General features: G+C 65.0%; 3 protein-coding genes across 6 annotated transcripts in view; 2 read left to right on the top strand and 1 right to left on the bottom strand.

The window, feature by feature from the left end:
* The window catches only part of GALNS (galactosamine (N-acetyl)-6-sulfatase), a 46621-nt gene extending 44838 nt beyond the window's left edge, over positions 1-1783 (top strand). For 3 of the 4 annotated variants that reach the window (XR_001820429.2, XM_017513911.2, XM_017513915.2), the window contains one exon: positions 87-807. Coding sequence is in view for 3 of the 4 variants with exons in the window: in XM_017513911.2 (XP_017369400.1) it covers positions 87-173 (87 nt within the window). In the remaining variant the exon portion in view is untranslated. Of the gene's footprint in view, positions 1-86; positions 808-870 lie in introns of those variants that run through there. The other variant, XM_017513910.2, reaches the window with a different exon arrangement.
* Positions 1784-2253: 470 nt separating this feature from the next.
* Positions 2254-4543, top strand: APRT (adenine phosphoribosyltransferase). The gene is made up of 5 exons (XM_017513918.2): positions 2254-2380; positions 2570-2676; positions 3535-3668; positions 3937-4015; positions 4164-4543. The coding sequence occupies exons 1-5, from the start codon at positions 2301-2303 to the stop codon at positions 4304-4306; spliced, it is 543 nt and encodes a 180-aa protein (XP_017369407.1). The 5' UTR covers positions 2254-2300; the 3' UTR covers positions 4307-4543.
* A 111-nt stretch (positions 4544-4654) lies between these two features.
* Positions 4655-9581, bottom strand: CDT1 (chromatin licensing and DNA replication factor 1). Its single transcript, XM_017513909.2, has 10 exons — positions 9364-9581; positions 8765-8895; positions 8514-8654; positions 7807-8004; positions 7573-7718; positions 7326-7426; positions 6801-6989; positions 6297-6464; positions 6021-6222; positions 4655-5497 (listed from the first exon to the last, which is right to left on the bottom strand). The coding sequence occupies exons 1-10, from the start codon at positions 9577-9579 to the stop codon at positions 5334-5336; spliced, it is 1656 nt and encodes a 551-aa protein (XP_017369398.1). The 5' UTR covers positions 9580-9581; the 3' UTR covers positions 4655-5333.
* Between the last annotated feature and the right edge of the window lie 343 nt (positions 9582-9924).

Here is a 9924-nt window from a genome sequence, read left to right as displayed (position 1 = left end):
AAAAAAAAAAAAAAAGGCTGGTCTGCTGTTGAGTCCACAGGAGCTTGGAATAATTGCATGTTCTTTTTTCAATTTTCATTTCCCAGAACTGGGCGCCCCCGGGCTGTGAGAAGTTAGGGAAGTGTCTGACGCCTCCAGAATCCATTCCCAAGAAGTGCCTCTGGTCCCACTAGCTTGTGTGGACCCAGGCCAGGCCTGGGATTTCCGGTTGGGCCTGCACGTGCCTGGAGGGAGGACAGTTCTGGCCTCGGTGCTTGCCCAAGCCAGATGGATGGCACCTGCAACCAGCAGGGGACTGCACAACTCCACCTGCCCAGGACCTGTCCCTGGGGTGTACTCGGGCCTCCTCGCCACAGCTCCTCTGATCTCAGGACCCTGCCGTCTCATGCCTCTGATCCCCAAATATCAGACAGGTCTCAGTTAATGTAGAAAGTTTGTTTTGCCAAGGTTGACAACATGTGCCTGTCACACATCGTCAGGAAGTCCTGACAACATGTGCCTGAAGGTGGTTGGGGGTACAGTTTGCCTTTATACATTCTAGAGACACGTAAGATCAGTATGTACAAGATGTCCATTAGTTTGGTCAGCCTTCCACTGAATACACAATGGAGTCTGGCTTAGTGAATCCGAATTTTTACATAAACTATGGGGTAGGGGAAGGAATCAGTATTTGTCTCAGGGGAGCCCCAGAGGGTGACTTCGAGTTCCATCTGTCCTTTGTCCACAAGGAATTTATGAAGTTTCTTATCATTGTAGCTGTCTTATTTAGAAATATAATGCAGGCAGGTTTGCCTGACCTAATTTCCAGCTTTTGTCTTGGCTTAGTGATTTTGGGGTCCTGAGATTTCCTTTCCTTTCACACCTTCCCAGTGGCTGCCAAGGATCATGCACCCAGCTCCGGCTGCCTCCTGGCTTTCTCCAAAATCCAGCGCTGCATGCCCAGCCGGAGGGCATCACCCACGGCTCCCATGCCAGCCCAACAGCCCAGGGCTGAAGGCGACAGGCCCAATTCTGTGTTGAACCCTTGCCAGTCCCCTCTTCCAGGAACCCCCACACCCCACACCTTCCCAGGCCCCCTTCGGGCCATCTGGAAACAGGATCATGAGCAAGGAGGGGGAAGCTGAGGTGCAGCTCACACATTTGGCCCAGTGGGGCTGCCTCATGTGGCACCTTCCACGGGGCCGTGAGGATGTCAGGGTCCTCCATTTCCACTTTCCTTAGGGGTCTGGAGCCCAGGCCCCTGGCCTTGCCAGCCTTGACCGCGCCAGCCCTGACCACAGCACACTGCAAGGAGGTAGCTGCCCCTACCACGCCCCTCGGCACCAGAGGAAGGGTCCCCCACCCGCCCTGGAAAGGGGGCCCCAGCAGCCACAGCAGTCTCCCGCCTCCCCCTCCGAAGGCTCCTGGGGACTGCCTTCCATTGAGTGGGTTTTCCCCTCTGTGCTGTAACTGCCAGGCCAAAGCTGAACTGTAAAGTTGAGAAATGTAAAGTTACAGAATGAGGAAAACAGCCTTAGAGCACAAGGCATTTTAGCTGTGGGGATTTTTCTTTGAAAGGAAATTGTGTTCTGGGGAGTTGTGCCTCGCGCAACTCCCTGGGTGCAGTCTTCCTCGGGCGGGCGGCCAGCGGGATTCACAGCTCCCCATCCTAAGGCTGGTAGGGCACCTGGCCTCTACAGGTGGACAGAGGGGCCTCTACCCTCGCGGATGCATCCCCTGGCCTAGCCACGCCTTCCGGCCTTTCTTCCCCGGTCCAGGAGGGAAAGACCCGCCTGCAACCGCAGGGCCCATCCGCGAGAGGCCAGCGCCCCGGGCCGGCGTTTCCGCCCTGGCTGTTCCCTCCCAGCCCTGCACCGCCCCGCTGCTCCTTGGACCCCTGCCTCACGCCTCATCCACCCCGCGCGCCAGCCTCCGCGTGCAGTGTGGGGATCTCCGGCAACAGCGCAGAAGGGGCGCGGCCCGTGCGCGCGCCAGGAGTGTGGGCGAGGCCAGCTCACGCCCACCTCGAGCTGCCGGGGCCCCGGCCCACAGCTGCCTAGCTGCAGTCAGAGGCGCCGCCCGAGACAGAGGCGCGCACCTCTGTCCGGTTCGAACGTTCTGCTCAGTGGTGCTTGGATCGCAAGCGCGTCTTAAAATCGACGGCGCCTAGGATTCCATTAAATACGGTAAGCGGTTCCTGCGAGGGACGCCCCACCCCGCGGAAGCCCCGCCCCGCCCCCACGAGGCTCCGCCCCTCGCGCAAGCCCCGCCCGTCCCAGCGCACGCGCGCTCCCTCCCCCGCCGGCGCGGAGCACGCGGGAATGGCGGACCCCGAGCTGCAGCTGGTGGCGCGGCGGATCCGCAGCTTCCCCGACTTCCCCACCCCGGGCGTGGTGTTCAGGTGCGACCGCACGCCGCCCTCGTGGCGCCCCGACCCGCGGGCCTGCGGATGGGCGCGCGTCGCCCGCGGCCCCGGGACTGCGGACTAGCGGGGCGGGTGGGGCGCGCGGGGCGGGAACCCTCGTCCTCCGCCCCCGGGGCCGCTGCTCTCCGCCGGCGCGGGCGTCACCAGGCCTGTCCTTGGGTCCAGGGACATCTCGCCCCTCCTGAAGGACCCCGCCTCCTTCCGCGCCGCCATCGGCCTCCTGGCGCGACACCTGAGGGCGACCCACGGGGGCCGCATCGACTACATCGCAGGCGAGTGCCCCGTGGCCGCGTCCGGGGCGCCTCCGCCTCCGCGCGCACCGAGGGCAGCACGTGGGCTCTGCACATCTGCTTAGGGGAGGGCTTTTGGGGTCCTTCAGGGGGCGCCGGGACGGGCACCGTGCTTGGGGTCGCCCCCGAAGGGTTGTGAGGTTGGCGCCCGAGGCCGCCGCGCCGCGCAGGCGCTCTGCCCACAGCTTCCAGGTCCCCAGCCCAGGACACGCGTGATCGAGACGCAGGGTCAGTTGGTCTCCCTGGGGTTTCCGGGCGGAATCCACGGAGCCCGCTGCCCTGGCTCTTGTTCTTTCTGCGAGCTGGTATTGAGCGTCCGCCACGTGTCGGGCCTTCGGAGGCGAAGATCACAGAATGCCCGCCCAGGGAAGGGAGGCCTGGAGGCCTCCGGGAGAGCTTGAGAGGTGGTCCCGGGAGAACAGAGTGTTCCTGTCGCTCTTGTCCCTTCTGGGACGCGAGAGCCCCCTCCTTACCTGCCAGGCTAGGGCACCGTTTCCCTGAGCGCCCCAGAGCATCACAGCTCAGGCCACCTTCAGAGACGCCCTTTTAGACAGAAGCCCTGGGGCAGAGCTGAGGCCTGGCGAGTTTCCACCAGCCCAATGGCAGATGGGCTGCTGAGCTCAGAGAGAGGGGAGGTGACTTCCCTGGGACCTCACAGCTAAAAAGGGGCCCATTAAAAGCTGGTCCCAGGTCTGCACTCTGACCTCGAAGCAGCTCCAGGTAGGTGATGGGTAACTCCTTAAATGGGGCACATCACGGGCCTTTCACCTGGAGCAACAAGGCCAGATGCCCCTGGGGACTCCCATGCTGCCGAGTCACTCCCCGCTCTCACCCTGACAGGTCTAGACTCCCGAGGCTTCCTGTTTGGCCCCTCCCTGGCCCAGGAGCTTGGCCTGGGCTGCGTGCTCATCCGAAAGCGAGGGAAGCTGCCAGGCCCCACTGTGTGGGCCTCCTATACGCTGGAATACGGAAAGGTAAGGGGGCTGGGGTGGCCAGAGGAAGGGCAGGGCCAGGCCGCTGTGCCCATTCTCCACCGAGTCCAGAAGGCCCTCCCAGGAGTGTCAGGTGGAGCCCCTGTGGTTACAGTAGCCTTGGGGCTCAGGTTGAGACATGGGTAGGCTCACACAGCCTGGAAACAGCAAGTTGGGGTTGGAGCTGGGGCCCAGGGTGGCAGCTGCCGAGATGTGCACACAAAGCTGTTTTCTGTGTGAGGCTGAGGCCCACATGCCACTTCCCACCCAGGCTGAGCTGGAAATCCAGAAAGACGCCCTGGAGCCAGGACAGAGGGTGGTTGTCGTGGATGATCTGCTGGCCACTGGTGGTGAGTGTCTCCCGAGGCTGACTGCTGTGGCCCTCAGGGTCCGGTGGGAGTGGGACAGGACCTCTCTGCGTGTCACGTGGGTGCAGCTTACTGGTGGCCAGGCCAGCAACTTCCTCTCTCCCTGCACCCTCCCCTCTCCCACCCCCAGGAACCATGCACGCTGCCTGTGAGCTGCTGGGCCGTCTGCAGGCCCAGGTCCTGGAGTGCGTGAGCCTGGTGGAGCTGACCTCGCTCAAAGGCAGGGAGAAGCTGGCACCCATCCCCTTCTTCTCCCTCCTGCAATACGAGTGACCTCGGGGCCTCCCAGCCCAGCCTCTCCAGCCGGAGCCCAGCCATGCTTCAGCCTTGGGCTGTGGAGATGACCTGCAGTCACCAGGGACCCCAGCTGCCCACGGGAACACATTCCTTAGCTCTGGTTCAGCACCTCTCCTGGGGCTGGAAGTGCCAAAGCCTGGGGCAAAGATCAACCACCCTGGGCCCAATCACACACACACAGGGAGAACACAAGTAAACAGTTTTGCCACGCGAGCCGGCTCCTGTTGTCTTGTTGCCTGGGGCAGAGCCCCAGGACGATGTTAGGCTCCGGCCTTCGGTGTGAAGCAGGCTGGCAGCTGTACTCAGATGGGCACATGCTGCTTGGCGTGGTACCCAGCAGAGACAGTCTGTTTGTGGTTCTCACCTCACAGGGAGCACGCCAGGGCTGCAGGTAACTAAGTCTGAGTGCAGGTACAAGCCACGAGGCAGCTGATACTGTGGGGCTCATCAGCTTCCGCACACCCAATGGCTGCCAGCACAACTTACTAGGGTTTTGGAGGACCGAGGTGAAGGTGTGGGCAGGCCAGTCCCTTCCTGAGGCTCCGGGACATCCTACTCACCTGCCCAGCTTCTCCAGGCGGCCAGTGTCAGGGCAGGGCTGCCTCTGGCCCTCTCAATAAGGACTCCTGTGACGACATGGGGCCCAGCTAGATGATTAAGGATCACTTCCCAAAATTCCTAATGACAAAAGCCACCCTTTGCTGTGGGAGGTCCCAGGATTAGAGGGTTTGGCTTCTTGCCACACTCCCCAGCCCCATATAGCCAGAGCCCTGATTGCCCCCCAGTGGGTGCTGGGGTCTGGCTTTTCTTCCCCAGCAGAAGCAAGGACAGAGGCGCTCACAGAAACCAGTTTAATGTGAATACACGACAGGACCTCTATGAGTGGCTGCCACCCACAGCTACAGGAGCCCTGGGCACTCGGGAAAGAAAGAGCAAAGGACAATGCTGGTGGGCCCAGGCCAGCGAGCCTGAAGCCCGTGTCTGTCCACAGTGGCCACGGGGCTCACAGCCCCTCCTCGGCGTGGGCCTGGCGGACTAGGCGTGCGGTGACGCTGGCCAGGTCTGCGGTCTTGTCCAGCTTGATGTAGGTGTCCGTGCGGATGCGGTGGAGGCTGAGCCAGTCCGGCAGGAGCTCGGCGAGGAGCAGTAGGTGCTTCTCCATCTCCCCTGTGAGAGGAGAGGGTGCTGAGGCGGGTGCTGGGCCCCCCACACCCGACCACAGGCAGTGCAAGACCAGCCCCACCACCCTGACCTGACCTCTGTGCCTGCCATTGAGGCCCCAAGAGGGGGTACCAAGCACAGGGGCTGCCAGCCCATGAATGTTGAGGCAGGGAGTGCCCTGCAGCTTTGGGACCCCCATGTGCTCAGGGACGGGTGGCCAGAGGCCTGGGGGGGTGGAGGGTGCACGTGGGACCCCTTCCGTCCAACGACTGCGGGCAGTCAGGGAAGCTGCCACAGAGGCTGCAGGTGTGGAGGGCCTGGGCAAGAGCTCAGGGGTGACCCGGAGAGGAGCACAGCACCCCAACACACACCAGCAGGCATGCAGAGGCTTAGGGGTGGCCCCCAGGCAGGCAGAGTGCCCGACACACACTAGTGCGGGCGGCTAGCACCTGCTGCGCATCTGAACAGAACAGCGTGAGACACCGTAGTCAGAAACTTGGGGGCGCCCCTCACCCTGCCCTACACGTACCGGGGCTCATGGCAGTGCAACAGCTGTCCACCATCCTGGCGCAGGCCACCTCCATGCTGAGCGCAGGCTTGCGCTCAGACACAAAGACGCTGCGCAGCACGCGGGCCAGCTCAGGCAGCCGCTCCAGGCGTTGCAGCTGCTGCTCCTGCTCCGGGCGCCGCGTCATCTGCGCCAGCTGCTTCTGTGCCTCCTTGGCTCGGACCTGAAGCAGGTACAGGGAGCTGGTCAGTGGGCAGCAGGTCACCGGGCCCCCACCCGCCACCCGCGGTGACTCACCCGCTCCAGCAGATCCTGGGGCACCCCCTTCAGGGCGCTGGGGGAGGCAGCAGGTGGGGTGGCTGGTGGGGTAGCCAGCAGTGCTGGCTTCGGGGACACCAGGCTGGGGGAGCGGGTGCTGCTGGGCTCCGCAGAGCGCAGGGCTAGCTGACGCAAGGCCTTCTCCATCTGCGGGAGGAACAGGTTGGAGGGGAGAGGTGCCCCTGGCTCTGCCCAGGAGCGTCCAGTATCAAGGCCTCGGTTTGCCCAGCACGCTGGGTGGTCTGTGCTGGTCAATGCAGGGTCCTAGCATGCTACGTCACCTGCCGAGGGCCAATCCCCCACATAGGGCGGATGACAGAGCCCCACTTGGAGGCTGCAGCTGGGGACAGACAGCAAATGCCAACTCTCGACCTCCCCAGCAGAAGAGGAAGCCAGATGAGGCACCGCTTCTTGCTTCTTACGCCTGGGGTCCGGTTGGCCCACCCACCCGAAAGAGGGGTGGCCGGAGCCTGGCAGCCTTACCCTTGGTGACATAAGGCTGCAGGCCCGGGCCAGGACCTCCTGCGCGGTGCTGACTTTCTCCGTGGCGGGCGGCTGGGGCAGCACGGCCGGCTCAATGTCGGGCACCTCATCCACATTGAAGCGTGGGTGCCATCGCGTCAGCTGGTCCTCTGGCACCACCATGGGGGGGTTCAGGGAGGCCAAGAAGGACTATGGAGAAGGAATAGGTAGGTGACCCTGGGCACATCTGAGACCAGGGCAGGGGCATGAGGGTGGGGCTGCCTATGGTCACGTCCCATCTGGGCCACCCTGGGCAAGTCACTGAGCCTCTCTGCTCAGCGCTCAGCTAGAAGGAGACCACACGGCCTCCCACGGTCAGCACTCACCAAATGCCTTGAGGACCTCATGCCTGTGGCTGTACCCTGAGCACCCCAGCCTGGCTCCACCCCAGGAGAGGCTGAGGGTGGTGGGGACACTCTGAGCACAGGGTTAGGGGCTGAGGCAGTGCTGGCACCGCCTTCCCACGGCAGGACCCGGGCCACTCACCCTGTGGTGCTGCTTCACGAGCTCCACCAGCTTCTGGCCGAAGACCTGCCGCCGCTGCAGGAGGTGCGAGGCCGTGAGCTTGGGGGCTGCTCCACCGCCCTCTGTTGGGTGAGTCCAGGCTTGAGCCCCAGCCAGGCTGCCCCGCCACCCACCTATGACCACAGTCCTGGGCGAGGTGCCCAGTGCCTCACCACCCTCAAAAGTGTGCAGGTCACAGGGAAACCGAGGCCCCACAGCCAGCACTCACCCTGCTCCAGCAGTGGCTCAATGGTGAGCTGGTAATCAGACCTCTTCATGCCATCCTTGAAGGTAGGGACGCCGCGCTCCTGGCGGAAGCGGTAGGAGGCCGGGTACACGGTTTTGATCTGGCCGAGATTGCGCTCCTCAAAGCACCTACGGGAGGAGGGACCGGGTCAGGAGGGAGCAGGCCCAGAGCTCACCCCGACTCCAGGGCAGCCAAGCCCAGCCCAAGGCCACTCACCTGTGCATCATGTCCTGGACGCCCCGCTGGACCTTGGCGAAGGTGGGCGTCTCGGAGCGGTTGTGGAGCATGCCCACGATGGTGTCCGTGCTGCGGAACATCTCCGCCAGCACCTGGTACTTATACGGTAGCACCAGCCCCGGTGGGCCGGGCTGGGCCAGGGCATGGAAGCGCTGGTAGGCCGGCGCCTTCTCGCCACTGTCAGGGAGGGAGGAGCCTCATGAGAAGCACCACAGCAGGCCCCTCTGCCAGGGAGACTCTCTGCTGGGGCCTAGCACACACAATGGCTTTTGTGGCCCTTGCATGCCCACCAGCCCTGGCACCATTGGGGGTAGCACTGGTGACAGGAAAGGGCAGCTGCACACCCCAGCTCTGCCGTGTCCACATGGCGCCCCCAGGGAAGCTCTGTCCTCTCCGGCCCGGTTTCCTCGGCTCTCAGGGGCAGGGGCAGACCCCACCAAGATGCATTAGGAGCATTTGAAACCCACCAGAGCCCCCGAGGCAGGAGCTGCCCCCCACAGGAGGGAGTGAGGGCACAGGGCCAGTGGCACCCAGGACCTTTTCCTCAGGGGTCTGACTCCATGTCCTGCTGACCCCACCACCTCCCTCCCTGGAAGGAGCAGATCAGCCTCTGCCAGGCCTGCCTGGCCACGCCTCCCAGCAGCCCAGCTTTTCCAGGGGCCTCCTGGCCACCTGCCAGCACTCACCATGGCTCCGCAGGGCTGCCCTCCGCCTCCGGGGTGCGGGGCTCCCCAGCATCCTGGGCACTGGCCTTCAGCGCCCGGACTCTTTCCCCCAACTGCTGGGCCCGTTGCAGGCACGATCGGAGCTCAGAGATGGTGTCCTTCAGGGGGATATGGGGACAGGGTCGGTCAGGCCAGGCGGCACCACTCGGCAGCACTCAGCCTGGCCTCTGCCCCAGGCCCCGCGCCTCACCTGGTGCCGCCGGGCTGCCGGGTGGGGCGGCTGACCTGCTGCCGGGGCGGATGTCTTTATCTTCTGGCACAGAGAAGGGCCGGCTGGGGACCCAGGGGCCTCGGGGGAGTCAGGAGCTTCCCTGGGGCTCCCTGGGGAACTGGGGCTGGAAACCTGGTGGGAGGAAACCCAAAGATGAACCCATGACAAGACCTGGTTCTCCTGGTTCTGCAGAGGACCCCGCAGGACCAGCAGCCTCTGAGTTAACGGCATGGGCATAGCGGAAGGCGGAGGGCGGAGGGCGGGGGTCAGGGCTGCCCGGTGGCACAGGTATGCGCGAAAGCCGGAGACAGCCCCGCTCCTGCCTCCGGGGCAGTTTCCAGGGCGAGCCCCTCCCCTAGCCCCGCGGAGAAGCTGCGACTCCAGCCGCGTGATCAGAGCCCGGTGCCAGCCCCACGGTGCCTCCTCCCCATCACAGGCGCCCGCAGGGTCCCCCCGCAACCTGGCCCAGAGTTCCCCCGTGCCCGCCCCCCGGCCCCAGATTCCCCGCGCCCCTCCCCCTCCTGCCTCAGTTTCTCCGCCCCAGTCCCCCGGCCTCAGTTTCCCCGAGCCCCGCCCCCAATCCCCCGGCCTCAGTCGCACCGCGTCCGCAGACAGCCGCAGCCTCCTGCGCGCGGGCGGCCTGGCCTGGTCGCGTCCGGGGGCGGCGGAGGGGCGGGCGCGCTTGCGGCTGCCGCTAGTGGCGGGGTCCAGGGCGCAGGGTGCGGGGCTGGGGGTGCGGCAAGCCAGCTTCGGCGGCGCGATTCGGGGCCCGGGGCGGCGGCGCGCGAAGAAGTCGGTGACGCGGCGCTGCTCCATGGCGGCGGAGTGCGCGGCGAGAGCGGGGAAAGCAAGGAAGAAAGAAGGGAGGAAGAGGCGGGCGCGGTTCCCGCCAAATTTCCCGCGGGCACCCTGGCCCCGCCCCCGGCGCGGACCGAACCAAGGAGGCCGAGCCGGGGGGGGCGGGGCGGTGACGGCAGGGGACGCGCATGCGCGCTGGCAGGCGCGGGAACCGGTTTGGCTGCGCGCATGCGCCGACGTGCGGCTGTGGATGCGCCCGCGGGTGCCGTTGCGCGTGGGACTTTGGCGCGGTCTCCGAACCCCGCATGTGGCTAGCACTTATCAGCGCGTGTCGGTGGGGCCGCTGGCTTCAGGGTCAACGTG

This window comes from Cebus imitator, unplaced genomic scaffold (assembly GCF_001604975.1).
Source record: "Cebus imitator isolate Cc_AM_T3 unplaced genomic scaffold, Cebus_imitator-1.0 Scaffold509, whole genome shotgun sequence".
Classification (NCBI taxonomy): Eukaryota; Metazoa; Chordata; class Mammalia; order Primates; family Cebidae; genus Cebus; species Cebus imitator.
This window is presented reverse-complemented; position numbering and strand designations above follow the sequence as displayed.

Bases quoted from the DNA above. Each gene is read 5' to 3' on its own strand.
- APRT (XM_017513918.2), top strand. From the start codon at position 2,301: ATGGCGGACCCCGAGCTGCAGCTGGTGGCGCGGCGGATCCGCAGCTTC. The intron at 2,381-2,569 runs GTGCGACCGCAC...CCTTGGGTCCAG, and splicing joins ACCCCGGGCGTGGTGTTCAG to GGACATCTCGCCCCTCCTGA. The intron at 4,016-4,163 runs GTGAGTGTCTCC...TCCCACCCCCAG, and splicing joins TGATCTGCTGGCCACTGGTG to GAACCATGCACGCTGCCTGT.
- CDT1 (XM_017513909.2), bottom strand. From the start codon at position 9,579: ATGGAGCAGCGCCGCGTCACCGACTTCTTCGCGCGCCGCCGCCCCGGG. The intron at 7,719-7,806 runs GTGAGTGGCCTT...CTCCTCCCGTAG, and splicing joins GTCCAGGACATGATGCACAG to GTGCTTTGAGGAGCGCAATC. The intron at 6,465-6,800 runs GTAAGGCTGCCA...TTCCTCCCGCAG, and splicing joins GCAGCCTTATGTCACCAAGG to ATGGAGAAGGCCTTGCGTCA.